This window comes from Sinohyriopsis cumingii, chromosome 1, assembly GCF_028554795.1.
Source record: "Sinohyriopsis cumingii isolate HCF-2022 chromosome 1, ASM2855479v2, whole genome shotgun sequence".
NCBI lineage: Eukaryota > Metazoa > Mollusca > Bivalvia > Unionida > Unionidae > Sinohyriopsis > Sinohyriopsis cumingii.
In genome coordinates, this window is record NC_142961.1 from 76,423,499 (window position 1) to 76,440,801 (window position 17,303).

Here is a 17,303-nt window from a genome sequence, read left to right on the forward strand (position 1 = left end):
TAGGCCTAGTCTATAGCCATTCGTACTAAAATACAGATTCATTCAATAGAAATAAATTGTAAAAACATAATAAAGAACAATAACTTGAACACTTGATCATAATTGATTTAAAAAGATTTTAAATAGAAAAGTTAAAAGAAAAGCGAATTAAACAACATATTAATAAAATTAAGCCCCAGAAATTTTTTCATTTATTACCCAGGTTCAGTTTGAAAACTATCTACGCTAGAATAGTAATAATATTGCAGATATCACCCCTAAAGCAATTAAAAACGGAAGAAAATTGATACCACACACACACACACACACATACACATATATATATATATATATATATATATATATATATATATATATATATATATATATATATATATATATATATATATATATTGCTGCCGGGTATTTCTGCGCACCTAAGTTTTCCATCATCAATATTGAAGCAAAATGCATTCCGAATTCGACTGATTGACGAAAATAAAATGCTGCAATGCTTACCATTTGAAAAGAGGCAATTGTCACCAGAATACTCTGTTCGAAATAATATTAATTTTGGACATACCGGATACCACCCTTGTGTTTTCGTGACTCGCGATATGTCGGCTTATTCTGCGCATAGCTTTGAAAAGATGTAATGTTTATTAATCGGGCTATGGAAATGAAATATACTACTTTGGATTCTGTCAGCATTTTGGTCGAGTAATTAGATCAGGTTTATAGCTGGTTTTACAAAATTAAACGTAACAATGCCAATAAATGGCTATATATATAAAGCAAACTAAACTGATCGTGTAAAAATTAGTAAAGTTCAGCATTTTATACAAAAATAAGCTATTATGTTGAAGAGAGCCAAGAACGAATATGATGTGTTTACAACTTCATTCTAGAGGCAAGTTGATATGTTGTATAGCAGACGAGAAAACTACGTAAGGGACAAGTTCATGCAAAGTTGGAAATTCGGATTAAAATGCAGTATTGATTTAAGGTATGCATTTCCGTCTTTTATATAATATATTTATTTTATGATTCTAAAAGATACATAGTAAATAGGATTTTCTGGGTTACGAGTTCAAGATGGTCATGGAGTGTGACTTCATGTTGACATTTAGAAATTACATTTTGATATGCAATTACGGTATAAATGTGGGATATTTTTGTACACTTCATGAATATCACTTCCTTAATAAAAGGATGATTGTTCTTTCTTGATAAAAAGTGGATATTCGACCAAAAACAACGCGTGATCCAATGTTTACAAGAATGTCGTATAGTTGCGCAGAATTACCCGACGCGCATTTATTTAATAATGCATCTTGAACAAAGGTAATAAAAGCATGATAAGAACTCAGTTTGATTAAAATCAGACCTACACTGTCATATGTGAAGATCTGACAGCTACAGCTTAGGGGTCATGTTCTGGTAACCTATGTTATTACCATAATCGCTAAATTTATAAAGCAATCAGGTGACGTCCTCAACCTTCCCTGATGCTTCTTTTTCCTATCGTTTCCTTCTTGCCTCTTCTTCTTCTCGTTATTGTTGCTGAAGGAGAAAAGATTGTGTCACGGAACTCTATAAATCCTTTTATTTATTAAATACATGTACTCTGGTTTCGTTTGTTGTGTACAACGATACCTGAGAGTGATTTATGTATATTGTACAATATTTCGAAATAGTGAGTTCGGTTCACCCTATGCCACACGTGCGAAGGGCTTTCAATAGGAAAAACCGAATACTTCCAGCGCACAATGTATGACGACCTCATCTGTACATAAATGCCTCACCGTAAGATTAAATCTTCACATTACAGAACGTCTTGTCAGTGAGAGGTCTACTTTAAGGACGTGCACATCTTCAGCTGTAGAGGTATGTGAATTATTAGTTTTTTGTGTATAAGTTATAACTAGTTTACTACCACATTTATTTTTGTATGTTTGCTATGTAGCTTCGGTTTACCTAGTGTAATGCAAATATTTTCTATTCTGGTTTATGACTTAGCAAAGGATTTATCTTAACAATATAAAGCTGCATTTTTTAAGAAACGTTTTATACCGTATGATTCTTGTCGGGCACTGTTATGTTTACTTCTGAACCTGTTGTTTTGTAATTATTGTGCCGTAATGTATTCTGTATAACTTACCGTATATAACGTCATTACTTTTTATCGTATATGCCCGTGCCATGCATAGTACACGGTGTTAGATTATTTTCAGATGACCCGAGTGATCACCGAATGACCAGAGTGATCGGAGTGGTCGGACTGACCCGAGTGACCAGAGCGATCCGTGTTATCGGAGTGATCGGAGTCGACGTGGTACCAGCTGAAGAACTAACCACAGAAGTCGACCAATAGCAGCTGTGAAGCTGAACCATAGCAGCCGTAGAGCTGAATAAACAGTATTTCTGGTCGAGTAGCAGGTGATCGGACGTTGCTGATCGCGATTGTTGGCAGCTGGTTGCTTGATTGACCATCCTGGAATACTGACGGCTTGACTGGCCAGTGTGACTGGTAGCCGAGTGTGCTGGTGACGGAGAGTGTAACTCCAAAAAAGTAATCTTTTAGCCGTGGGCTAATTTTTGGGGTTTGTAAAACCCAGTGTGTTTTTAGGCTGTAAAGATAATTTGTATATCTGTCCCTTTTGTTTACATAATTTCACTATTACGTCTGTGCGTTTTATGTTAATTGATCCAATATTTTGAACATATACACGCACATATTAATCATAATTAACTGCTCAATAAAGTCGTTAGTTATTAAACATTGTATTTGTATCACCATCAGAAGTGTTATGTTGTAAATCCGAAATCCCACCCGTAATCTTGTTGCAGCTTGTTCTGCTTCTTTCTGCTGCTGTAAAAATTTCTCCAATTCTTTCTGTCTCTATTTAAAATCCTCGAGAAGAAGGCGGCGAAGGTGCTGGTAGAAGAACAAATTCCTGCGAAGAAGAAAGAAAATCGACTAAATCCCAATTAAAACCAGTCTCTTCTGGAATTAAGTCTGTGTTGACTTTGGTAGCTGCTGCTATACCATTGCTTCTCGTCTCCGCTGCCGGTGCACCCCAATTAATCGTCTTCTTAGCGTCCGTCATGTTTGAAATCTGTCGCATTGATTCACTGCGCACAGACGCTAGCACATCTATATAGGAAATGTGACGTCACAGGCAGCTCTCGGATTGGAACACAGAATACACACTGTGACTGAATTATGTAACGCTTGTTACGATTGGTGAAAAAACTTCAATCCGTTTCGATCCGCTCTTCCACTATAAATAACCGCGGTTCATCTTGTTCCCTTCACCTGTTCTCGTCACAAGATGTGGACTAACGTTGAATCATCTAATAGGGGAGGCAGCATTTAAGAGATATTATAAATTTTATACCGCGCAATGCGGGATTCGTGTAGATTCTAAAGATCGTTTAATACTTAAGTGTCAAAAAATGGAAAAAGAAAGACAAGAACTAACGAATAAAATCATTAATAAATATAGTGGAATAGAAGATAAATAATTTATTTTCACAAAAAAACATTGAAGATAAAATTATATATAATAAACTAATGACCTATATTAACTCCATAACGAAGGTAGCAAGAGAAGATTTTTAAACAATATCTATATTAAATAAAATTATATCGTAGAGGTCCTTGTGATTAAACAACAAACTTTTGAAACAAATGCCTCGTATTACATTAATAAAATAGCACCTAACACACACAAAATATGGTCTTGCTCAGTAAAGAGAATAGGATGGTACGATGCCTGTGCTACGAGACTCACGTGTGATAGTACGGATCGTACCGGAACTCCACAAAAGCAATGCCATCAACAAGAACATTACGAAAACAGAAACACTGAGTAAATTATTTAAAATACGAGGTATAAAGATAAATATACACAACAGGCACGCTTTTAACATACATATACTATATTCAACCTTTCTATTTATCTTTCCTTCTACGCATACATACACTAAATTATATTACAGGCACCATATATTACGGCACTCACCACCCACTAATTAAATAACAACTAAATGAATTAGATCCTTATTAGCCAGTCCATACAAAACAAAAGATAACATACAAAAACAAATAGCACACACATACATCGCAAACACTGGACACCACTGATCCCTGGCAAGGATCACTATATATAAACAAACTCCAACACCAGCCAGGGTCAAGGAGATATTAATACACTAGAATAGGGAGGTGTGCAAACCCTAGATCAAATTATTTAAAACCGAAATTCTAATAAACCTAATACAAACAAAGATGTACACAATGGGGAAAATAAAAAAAACCACATAAAATCATTTAACTTTCGGCACTAGGGGGTCCCTTCTATGATGCAAGTCTGAGAGGGACCACACCAATAATCATCTACCCTTGTATCGTCGATGCTGATCCGCACCGACTTACCCATGTATGGCAGATCAAAATGGACAATTATCCGGATCACCGATACCATCGTTTGGAAAAGAAGAATTTATGTTGAGAGACAAGGCTGTCTAAAGCGAGTTCTCATAGACGGATCAGAAGTTAGAAGAAGAGCGAAGAAGAGAAGAAGACCTATGCGATGCCCTTTGTGTTCACAGAAAGATGTTAATATAAAAAACCAAGGCGCATTTCAGGGTTACTCATATGCCTCGAAAATATATTTATTCTCTTTGCCATATATGTGTTTGATGTTCGTCAATGTATGTATGTACGTATGTATGTATGTATGTATGTATGTATGTATGTATGTCTCTGTCTATATCTCTACTGTATTTGTCTCTCCCTAGAGTAGCGCGTATTCAGGTCAGCCCTTGCTACATTGTTACCAGTCTCCAGTGCCGTGACGTCACCCCTCTCCAATTCTTATTGACCCTTGACAGTCCGAATCCATTATCACTATGCATTCCCTGTGGTAAGTTCCCATTGACCCTAGAGTATCCCACCCATGTTAAATTCCCTTAGACCCTTAACGTTCCCACGACCTTTTTGACTGCGATTTCCATAGACCCTATAGTATCCCTTATAACTACTAATGGTGAAATTTATGATAAACGGCGGCATTGTGCCTTTAAGACCAGCGATACCATACACTCTGGGCTGTAACATGTTCATCATCTTCATCTTCCAGTTAAGTGCTTGGCCCATATGCAGGCAAATTCGCACTGTGGAGAACTATGGTTTCTTTCAGTGTGGGTTCCTATTCCCTTTGGTTCATTACGATTATTGGGACTACTCAAAATATTCAGTTTGAGAAAGAAAGTTTAGGATATTGTACTGAAACTGTGGAAGTTTTATCATTCATTATCCTGTTGTGCAGGCAAGACTCCTAACTAGAAATGGTGTCTCTGACCAACCACTACAATCGGAATATTTTCGGTCTTTTCCATGAAGTCGAGATAGAAACTTCACATAAAGTTCATCGTCATTGAGAACTCTATTCTTGAAAGAAAAGGAATTTAACAGGTTTTCCTCACTGGCTATCCTGGTTATTTCGAAATGACAATGTATATTTTAGATGTTGGTAAAAGAGTTTGGCCTTACTTCAGTAGTGCATCTATATAAAAAAAATGCTAGCTCTGCTTGGTAATTTTACTTTCTGGATTTCATTGGTAAATTGTAAAAAGAAAACAAAAATGCTGTCAGCTGTAAGGCAAAATTCATTGTACAACGGAGAGAATGTGGGCATTACTGTCATGCAATGTGGCTTTCACTGGATATTTTAATATGGAAATCATCTAAGAATAAAGCTAACCGAAATGGCCGCGCCCGTGTGCTCGAAAAATCAGATTGAAAATTAGTCTAAAGCAGGCGAACTTAGCAGTCATGAAAAAAAGGAAAACGAATTTAGCCAGGCTAGACAACACCAACTCCTGAAAATGCAATGAACTGCATATTTTTGTTAAATTGTGGGCTCTTTTTTATTATAAATTTTTTAAAATATATTTTTCAAGTCTTGGAAGTGGCAATGACCAAGCGGAGCTAGCATTTTTTGTTTTTGTTTTTTGTTTCTTAACATGCACATCTGTCTTAAGGCCATTCTATATACTCTATAACTCAAATTGCATCCATCAATCATCAATCATACACCAAGTAAAGTAAGTTAAAAGTTCATTAAACATTCATAATCCCGAAGATATACAAGTTTTTAGTTGTAAATGGCTAGGAAAACCATTGCGGAGAAACGCGGAAGGTTCATTTTGTTTAGAAGTCTAACCCGATGGAAAATTTGAAACTGTAGAGTGCCACCATAGGCACAAAAAAAATCCATTTTGAATTATCTACCTTTGGTATTCTTTGGATGATTCGGGTAAAAAGTGGCGTCCACTTCCGTGTGATGAAATTATGCTTATGTGGCATACTTTGAATTAATTTTATGAAGATAAATCTGTAATAGAATAAATCTCAGTAAGCAGAATGGTGCAGATTGTATTTCTTCATCCAGATTTAGGTATAGGTGGTGCCGAAAGGGCCATGATTGATGCGGCACTTGCTTTGAAATCAAAGGGTCACTCCGTGCACTTTGTTACAGCTCACCACGACCCAAACCACTGCTTTGAAGAAACCAAAGATGGCACGCTCTCGGTTACAGCTGTTGGGGATTGGTTACCAAGGAGTTTGTTTGGTCGATTTTATGCATTATTTGCATACATAAGGATGATATATGCAGCAATATATTTAGTGTTTTTCAGTTATATTCAATACCAGCTGGTTATATGTGACCAGATCTCTGTTTGCATCCCGGTTCTAAAACTATCCAAGTCCAAGATTATCTTTTATTGCCACTTCCCTGATATGTTGCTTACTAAGAGAGAAAGTTTCTTCAAGCACCTTTATAGGACCCCTATTGATTGGTTAGAGGAGAAGACGACAGGAATGGCACATACCGTTTTGGTTAATAGCCAATTTACAGGTAAATATTGAAACTAAATACAATCGTAGACTATTTTTTCAGTTATCAAGCCAAGAAATGCTTTGATTTAAAAAAAAATCATTCTCCTAGTCACTTTTAAATTGGATAACATCTTCACACAACAAAATATGCATATGCTATCCAAAAAACATAGTGCAGCCTTTGTGTAGTACTTCTGTGATACATATTTTTATTTATTTATTGAACTAGATATGTATTTAACTTTACTGTAGTCCTACTATTTGTACTCAGAATCATCTAAACATGCACCATTGTTTTCATTTGGCAATAGCTCAAACATATACTTATGATTTCTGATTTGGAAATCTGACGAGTTTAATATTACCAAATGGATGGGAGAAAGTGATCAAATAAGCATACTCACTTAAATATTTTTGGTAGGAGGCAAACTTGTATTTTTCTAGGTTCATTTAGATACAACTTTGTGTGTAACTTCATATACATTCTGTCAGTCCATATGTCACAATACTGCTTAACAAGAATTTTTTTTTATTTTTACAATTCTTCTGGGAATTTGCTAAATTTGTAATTTATGTGCAGTGTCGATGCACAAGTGATTAAATACGCATGGAATATTCAAATTTTGTGACGTCATCAAAATGGACTGTTTAACACACTAACCCCTGGAGGCTTTTTTTGCCATTTTTGCCTGAAAATTGAGTAGGAAACACATTTTGAAAGCTATTTCTGAATAGACTCGAAAACACCAAATCCCTGATCATCTTTCAATAACACACTGCCTAGTTGTGTTAGAAACATCATTTTTTGTTGGCTATTTGACTTGCGCATGAGCAGAAGGGTAAAAGTTGTACTTCTTTTTCTTTTTTTTTGCTAAACGGAGCCATTATTTTTTTATGGAGACCACTCTTTATTCCAAATGCCCATCTTATCCTACTTTTTGCAAAGGCTCATCTGTATGTTTGCAGTTCATACCGGTTTGCCTTAGATCTGAGACCAAAAAGTCAAAAATCCAGACACAAAATGGGATTCTGACCATGGGCGAATTTTGCGTAAAAAAAAAGTCGCGTCCAAAAAATGAGGTTTTTCTATCTGTATTTTGTAGTGCAACTAGATATTCCAGATTATTTGGTATCATTATAGAGCTACATCTGTCTGCCTTTCTATAATACCACCCACTTTAGTGTATTGATGCATAACCATGATGCTACAGAGCTCGGCAGTAGGCTACTACCTCCTACCCTGTAAAGTCGTCGTTAGGGGTTAATGTGTTAACAGTTCCATAATTTCAAGAAATTTTATTATCTATTTAGTTACTACTTGTTACATTTTTACCTGACTATCCTTTTGAAGTAGTTGACGTAAATAGAAATAAAACATTTTGTTGCCAAACATAAATAATGCATAAATAAATAATTCCATAAAGCAATAATAATCCAAGGTTAAATGCCTGGTGATATACATGTACACAGCACAGAAGAAAGGGTAGGGCCAGTTAATGAGTGCGTATGGGAAAATAAATCCATATTGCAGTAGCAGTTAATTTCTTTCCTTCTTCATTCGTTTTGTATTACCATCATATAAGCAGAATGTAATCTTATATATATATATATATATATATATATATATATATATATATATATATATATACACACACACACACACACACACACACTTTTCCATGATTGGAATGCTTGAGCTATATTTCCCTAGGCAAATTCCTAATTACTATGACTTCCAAATGCTTTGTTATTATGTTCCTTTTCTTACAATGTTTAATTGGTTATAGCATTTGATTTTTGTGATGTTTTATCACCATACACACCAAAGCCAAATAAAAATGGCAGTTGTTGTTTAAATAAGTTGTATCAAGAAAGGTACCAGATAACAAAAGTATAATAAGCATAATTGTTTGTTATTTATAATTGCTAAGTACCAGGTACCAGAAGATTATTAATGACACCTTGTTTATAATTGATGGTTAAGAAACACAGTTTGCTGGATGAAATTGTATTTTTGTTTTGTTTTTGACAAAATAATTTAGAAATGTCGTTTTGCTCTTGTCCTGTATGTTGACTGAGTACAGCTCGAAGTAAATCTATAGTGTTCATTTTGAATTCAGACGGTTGTGAAAATGGCTAAAAATTCACTTATCAGAAAAAGAACAAATATCTGCAAAAGTATGCAAACAATTGATTATGGTGTTCATGAGCAGTTCAACAGTTTCTATGTAACAAACCTCTCGTTGACCACTAGCACTTTCATTGTCAGTTACAAAATTTGTGTAACTATTTTGATATATATGTCTGACTTCATCACTATTTTTTTCACAGCTGTCACTCATTTTGTGAAAGGGCACTTATAGTAACTAGTAGTCTAAGCATAGAGATCTGATAAAATCACCATATATAGTCAGTGATTAATCTACCCCTGCATTCCGCATCCAGCAAGCACAAAAATGGCTGGGATTCATTAGTTGTTCATATGTGCATTCCTTTGGACGCAAGAAATTTTAAGGAACAATGTGTTTACTGTGAGTTTGTTTAACAGGACTTTCTTTTCACTAGGCAAATATTATCTCTGCACCGGTCATGTGGTACCACTCCTTAACAGTATGCTATTCAGGGATGGTCCTGGTTTTTAAAAAGCTGTCGCCAAAAAAATCGCCAACCTCAATATTTTGTCGCCAATTTTCAAAAAGTGTCGCCAGAACAAGTAGTGTACATTTTTTCAAGTGTTAATTTAGTCTATTAATGTAACAGCAATGAAAATTACAAAAGATGGGTTAGTTAATACACTAATTACAACAAGCATTAACAAAATGTTACAAAGTGTTACATGAAGATCCGTTGCGATTTTAGGGCTGCCAACTTGTTGAATGCAGTTTCAAAGTCTAATTTTTCACATCTGTACATGCTGGTTCTCATTAAATTCTCGAGAGATGAGATGCAGAGTTTATTTCTGATGCCAGTTTTTATGAGGTTCATCTTACTGAATCCACGTTCATAGTCTACAGTGCTGACAGGTGACACCAGTAGTCTCTCAGCCGATTTTAGGGCTGCCAACTTGTTGAATGCAGTTTTAAAGTCTAATTTTTCACATCTGTACATGCTGATTCTCATTAAATTTTCGAGAGACAAGATGCAGAGTTTATTTCTGATGCCAGTTTTTATGAGGTTCATCTTACTGAATCCACGTTCACAGTCTACAGTGCTGACAGGTGACACCAGTAGTCTCTCAGCAGCCCCCCCCCCTTATGGTTAGCTGCACAAAGCTTGTAGTGAATTGCTTCCTAAATCCCAAGAATGATCACTGAATGCTGTATAAATTTTCTCGACAAGCAAAATAGGATCTCCATTCCCACGAATGAAACTTACATGAGTCAACACCTGGCAATATTGGACCGTATATATAAGCATAAATTCACACCCAATTTAGGGATTCTTTCACTCCTGTATTTTGAGAAATAAATAATTATTATTAATTATGCAAAACTGTTTTTTTTTGCTATTTCTTGTTGCGGAATTTAAGTCTCTAAAGCCGTAACACGGATTGATGGCAAAAGGAAAAGATCAATGAGTAAAATGCTGCACTGGCGACAGATATAATTGTGATTGAGATTTTTTCCATTTGCTTTGTATTTATACGCAGTAGTCGATACTTAAGAGGTTATCAGTTTTCTATGAAGGTTCAGCAAAACTAGTGTATTGGTATATGTAAAAAAAAAAATTAAAACAACAGAAGGATTAGCCATTCAGTTAATTGTATCTGTTCTATTCACGTCTTCAGAAGTCGGTCAGTTGTAGGTATAGTTCGGTAGCATGATTGACTGTATCACAGCATACAGTACTCAGCCCAGATGTCAGCATAAGCAGATTATGATGTAACAATGCACTGTAAAGATGGGGTTGTCAATACGAACAAAGGATCGTTTGTGTAACAGATTGCTTCCAATGCATTGCTTAGTCAAGTTTGTGGCTTCCTTTCATTCTCCCTTTTAATTTATCCAGTCCAAATCCACGATTGTATGTACAAATTAAATAACCAAAAAGTCTGTCGCCAAAAGAATCACCAGATGGGATATTTTTGTCGCCAATAAGGAAAAAAAATCGCAATTTGCGACATTGGCGAAGCCCAGGACGATCCCTGGCTATTATGGGATGTCATCAGTTTCCTTCATATTTCTGGTGAAAATGCCACCAAAGATGATGAAAATTGACCATAAGCAAAGAACATTGGATATTTTGTTTCATGACTCAAATTCCACTGATTAGCAGCATTTGGTTTCTTCATAAGATGTTCAGGATGCAAACGTATGCACAGCCTCCAGCAAAAGTGGCTAAAAACACTTGTGGCTGCAATATGACAATGGCTGTGCAAATAAAAATGAGGACTTTATGAATTGTGAGATATGCACAGACAAAAAAAAGGTAAATGGTATGAACAAAATTGCTAGGAACAAAAATTGTCAAAATTCAACATTAACCAGACATGCAGACCACAAATTATGTCTAATAGCTCAGGAGTTACAAAATATGCTCATGTCAGATTAAGATAAAGCTATAAATGCCTTACTGAAGGTTGTTAAATGGCAGGTGAAGACATCCCATTGAACAAATTTAAGGTTTTTGTGAATCTTTTAAGAGCTTGATGTTCTCAGAAAGAGTAATATCAATTATGAATCTTCAGTGACTGCCAGTGAGCTGCTGGAGTCATTAGCAGAGTTTGCTAACAATGATGTAGCTGTTAAAATTAAGAAATCTCCTGTGGTAACATTACTTGCAGATGAGAGCACTGACATTTCCAACAGGAAAAGGCTGGTCATGTATACTCAGACATTGAATGAGGATTTTATTCCAGAGTGTCATTATGTGTGTAATGTTGAATGCTTAGATGCCACTGGGAAAGGAATCACTGCATCCATTATGAAAGAATGTCAACAAGAGGCTTGACTACATGCCATACAGGATGTTTTAGATGATCCATGTCTCATATATAAGGAGCTCCATTCAGTGAGGTGATTGTCTGGCTTTACTGCTGTATGGAGAACTTTTGATAGCTTGCTTACCTACCTGGCTGAAGCCAGTCACAAGGATCACAAAGCTGGAGGGATGAAGAAAAAGATAACTACTAAAAGTTTTATTTCTACAACATACATGATGATGGATGCAATGGTACCTGTAACCATTCTCAGCCAGTTCTTCCAGAAAGAAAATGTGGATGTGGCCCTTGTGAAGGTGAAAACCGATGAGTGTATTGCTGATCTGCAGAAGGTATATAGCTTTGAAACTCCATAAATGCAAAAGCTCCAGGAAGACCTGAAGGGCAGTACATTTAAGGAGGATCATCAGATCACAAAGAACAACTTCAGCCTGGAGAAAATCACTAAACTCTTCATTGACTCATTAGTTGAGAACATTCAGTCTGGATTTCCAGCAGATGACCTACTTACAAGCTTTGGTATTCTTGCTATGCAACTGATCAGCATGATGTCAAAAACAGAAGTGGATACATACGGAGATGAAGAGATTGACAGACTTAGAACATATTATGGAGAAGCAAAAACTGTACAATGGGAAACTAACAAAAGTATTGAGAAAAAAACATCAGAACCTATTATTGACTCTGTTAAGGCAAAAACAGAGTGGACTTTCCTTAAGAAAATAGTTCTGGCTGAGAAGTACCCACAGGATGTGATGTGAAAACTGTGGCATTTAATAGACCTCCAACACAGAGAGGATTTTCCAAACTGTGGCATTTAATAGACCTCCAACACAGAGAGGATTTTCCAAACTGTGGCATTTAATAGACCTCCAACACAGAGAGAATTTTCCAAACTGTGGCATTTAATAGACCTCCAACACAGAGAGGATTTTCCAAACTGTGGCATTTAATTGACCTCCAACACAGAGAGGATTTTCCAAACTGTGCCATTTAATTGACCTCCAACACAGAGAGGATTTTCCAAACTGTGGCATTTAATTGACCTCCACCAGAGAGAGGATTTTCTAAACTTGCTCAAGCCTTCAGGTTGCACTAACTTCAGCAGTATATACTTCAGTATGTGAGTGTGGGTTGTCTGCCCAGAACAGAATCCTGGTTAAAGCTAGAAACAGGCTGAATATTGAGACTCGGCACAAACTGATGGCTGTAAAACTATGTACTGTGCCATTTGATTACAAGTCAGTATAACAAGCCTGGAGATCTAAGAAAGACAGGCAAATTTATGAACTATGGTAAAGTGAAGGAGTTGATCTTGACATTAATAATGACCATGTTGTATTAATTCTGTATTATAAAAAGAGAAATTTAATGTATCTCATTGTGTATGCCATTTATTAGCAGAATCATTATACTGGTTACATTTGATGGGGACTCGTGTGAACATGTCCTGGGATGAAATTGTAGATTGATCACTGTATAGTAAAACCTATCTGTAATGGACACTCCAGTAACCTGACAAATGTGTCCTTCAGAGAGATGTTCATTTAAGACATGTCTGTTATAGACAGTTGTTTTTTATATGAAGGAAACTGTTAGAAGCACTTAAAATTTGCCTTGTACATTTAACCATGTATTTATTTCATGAAAATAAAGTGAACTCTTACATCCAGGTTCATTAATCTAAAGACATTACATTAAAAAACTGAATTAAGCTCCAGACTAAATTTAAGTAACATGGGAACAAGGTGCTTAAATAAACTGATATTGTAAACTCACATTCATTGGGAGAAGGTAGTTAGTGAGTGTTACTGATAGCTTTCCCATTTTGTTTAATGAATGACACAAATACTTGTGATTTATGCTTACCAGACATGAAAAGACAAAATCAGACAATTTTTATGCAGCCAGCATTGGCTTGTAGGTCTTACTCCAGTGACACAAATAATAACAAATGTGAAGTGGGAAACAACATGAGTTCAGGGATACATGTTTTGCAAGGTCATTGAATTAAAAAATGTTTACATTTTTGTTCAACTGTAACAGCAGCACCAACACTGTTCTCAAAATAAGGGGTTTATGTGACAATTGTTTGCCAAATTTATAGGAAGTAAATTAAAGGTGGGATGGGAATTGGGGAACATCATTGCACAGTACTGTTGCAGGTAATGTTTAGTGTTCTTGCAAGCACTTATGGAGTGCATGTTGAGGGTTTTAATTAAAAATATTGAGAAAATAATTAGTCCTTGAAATCTTTTTCTTCTTATGTTGTATTAATTTGAATTATTGAATACTATTTTTCTAACTCTAGATAGTATTTTACATTTGCAGGTAAAGTGTTCAGAGAGACATTCACATCACTGACACATATAATGCCGTCAGTACTGTACCCAATACCAGACTTTTCCACTTTCAAAAAGCCAATTGATCCACCCACAGAGGATCTAATTCCCCCAAAACAGGATGCCATATTTCTTTCAATTAATAGATATGAAAGGAAGAAGAACTTAGCATTAGCTATTCAAGCTCTTGGTAAGGAAAGAATGCTTTAACATGGTTTTATGTTTGTGATAATAAACAAAAAGGAAAGAATGCTTTAACATGGTTTTATGTTTGTGATAATGAACAAAAAGGAAAGAATGCTTTAACATGGTTTTATGTTTGTGATAATAAACAAAAAGGAAAGAATGCTTTAACATGGTTTTATGTTTGTGATAATAAACAAAAAGGAAAGAATGCTTTAACGTGGTGTTATGTTTGTGATAATGAACAAAAAGGAAAGAATGCTTTAACATGGTTTTATGTTTGTGATAATGATCAAAAAAGAAAGAAAATGCATTAAGGTGCCCATTGTATGATATTTGTATAGAATTGAAATTGTGTTATTTGCAATTAAGAAACAATATAATTTTCACTGGACTTAAGACGAGTACAGTTTATCTATATAACTTTGAATAAATATTTGATGGGATTTAATGAATAAGTCTGGAGAAAAAAACATCTGTGTAAATTATATTTAAAGGAGTTATTTTTTCTGATCATTCTCTCACATTACCAACAATTGTAGTAGAAACTTTAAATTTCAAACTACCTCAAAAACAATCAGTAGCTCTACACACCAGAGCACAGGTCCCATAATGTAATCATATGCTTAGTGTTTGCAGAAAATCAATGTGTGCTGTCAAGTTATATAGCTTATAAATGAATACATCCATCTTATATTTAACATGCAAATTCGGATGATCACAGGCATCAGTCTTTGCATATACTGTAATCTCCAAGTAAGACAGATGAATTCACTCTGTACACAATTATGATGAAAATTATCATAATAAATTGAGCTACAATTTGCACGCAATTTTTGAGGTGATTTTGTGCACCTACCATAAGGGTATTATGATATGATGATGTCCATCTGTTTATCTGTGACCAAATTTCTTTCTTTTGCATAATAAGTTTTATGTTGTTTACAGTTGTCAGCTTTTGTGGATGGCTTGCAATTGGGCTGCAGTGAAAAACCCTATAATTTTTAGGCTTAAAGGTTATGCTTAATGTGACCAAAAGAAGAAAGAAGAAAAATATTTTCCACATAAAATTCAGAGTTGTGCATAATCTACTATTACCAGTTTTTGAACAGCGTGAACATGGGGACAGAAATAAACCCATTTATTTAGGGGTCAAAGAATTGGAGGTCAAGATAACTAGTTGAAATAAGAAAAATGCTTTCTGCACAAAGTTTTAATTGTCTATTATTACCAGATTGTTTGGATGGCTTGCAGTTTGGGTGAGGAAGAACCCTATTGATTTTGGAGTCATGTGGTCAAAGGTCAAGAGGATGGTTTCCTGACAATAACATTAGTTCTACAGGGCCACCCTTAACAAAACTTTGTGGACAGCTTGGACTTGGGGTATGGAAGATGCTCATTGAGCTCGACTTAAAAGGTCAAGTTCACTGTGCTTGAAAACAGAAAAATGGATTCTGCACAAAATTTTACTCGTTTACATGGAGGACTGTTAAACTTGGGGTGGGGGTGGGGGCAGGTATATAATGTAGTACACTCTTGCTTGCTTAGCGGGATGGTCAGTCTTGGAATCTTATTGTATTTGTAACAGATCTGCGTGAAATTTATTTTAATTTTGTGTTCTTCACAGGATGTCTGAAAAGCAAAGAGCCAGATTCCAAAATTCACCTCATTATTGCGGGAGGATATGATGAAAGGGTTGTGGAAAACAAGGAACACTTCACAGAGTTGAGGTGTCTCTGTGATAAGCTGAATCTCAATGATTCAGTCACATTTCTCAGATCCTTCAGTGATTCAGAAAAGAGGACATTATTACACTATTGCACATGTCTGCTCTATACACCAGACAGGGAGCACTTTGGCATAGTGCCAATTGAAGCCATGTATATGAAATGTCCAGTGATTGCAGTTAGGAGTGGTGGCCCCTTGGAGACCATAGAAGATGGAAAGACAGGATTTTTATGTGAGCCAGAGCCTGAGAAATTTGCAGATGCAATGGATTTTTTTTTAAAGAACAAGAAACTTAAAGATGACCTTGGACAAGCTGGGAAAAATAGAGTGGAAGAAAAATTTTCATTTAAAGCTTTTACCAAGCAATTGGATGATATTGTCATTAAAGTGTTATGTTAACAGCACATATTGTTACATATTTGCACAATACTCATTTAAAATTTCAGTGTTTTTCAAAAAAATGAATCTGATTTCCTCCCCTGAATTAATACAGTAAGAATAAAGCCTTATTTGTCATACATTAAGAATTCCCTGTGGTCGTTAATGTTCTTTGTCATACAAGGAAAAGTTGAATTCGTGTTATTGTACATTGCTGGATACTTGATTTGGTATATTGAAGAATAAAACTTTCATTTTACTGTTGGTTTGTTTAATTTCATTTGGATTGCAGTTAATTGTGGGATTTATTTTTTTTTATTGTGGATGATTGTCGTTTGCTTGGAGTTTTAATACTGATTATCAAGTTATTTTGTTCATCGACAGGAAGTTTTTTTTAAAAAGGATTGATGATGATCATTCATGTTAGAAGGGCAGTGCAATATTTTGATTTAATTTAGATTTTTGTATTATTTAGTAACAGCTACTATAATGGATGGCCCAAAGCCCCCTTTGTATAATTTGAAAAAGCCATAAGACAATCATATTTGGTGATTTTGGTCAGTTTTGAATTTAAGTCTCAAGTTATTTTGTGCTTTTAGAAAGGGTGTCATCCAAGACAGCATATTGGTATTATTTGTATGACAGTCTTTTATCAGAGTGATTCCTGTTCAGTTTGGTTGAATTGATCAGAAAGTTTTGTTTTCAGATTTGCAAAAGTAATAGCAAATTCCAGAAACAAAGCTTCAATGTTAACCAAAATTTCTAAACAACAAGCTCAACTTCCACCTGTTTCAGTTGCTTTAGTCTTGGACTATTTGAAGGAAGCTCTGTATGGAATGAATTT

General features: G+C 35.2%; 1 protein-coding gene across 1 annotated transcript; it reads left to right on the top strand.

Moving 5' to 3' along the window:
• The first annotated feature begins 6,296 nt into the window (after window positions 1-6,296).
• On the top strand, window positions 6,297-16,718 carry LOC149807157 (alpha-1,3/1,6-mannosyltransferase ALG2-like). Its single transcript, XM_089962882.1, has 3 exons — window positions 6,297-6,908; window positions 14,160-14,360; window positions 15,981-16,718. The coding sequence occupies exons 1-3, from the start codon at window positions 6,413-6,415 to the stop codon at window positions 16,478-16,480; spliced, it is 1,197 nt and encodes a 398-aa protein (XP_089819008.1). The 5' UTR covers window positions 6,297-6,412; the 3' UTR covers window positions 16,481-16,718.
• The last annotated feature ends 585 nt before the right edge of the window (window positions 16,719-17,303 follow it).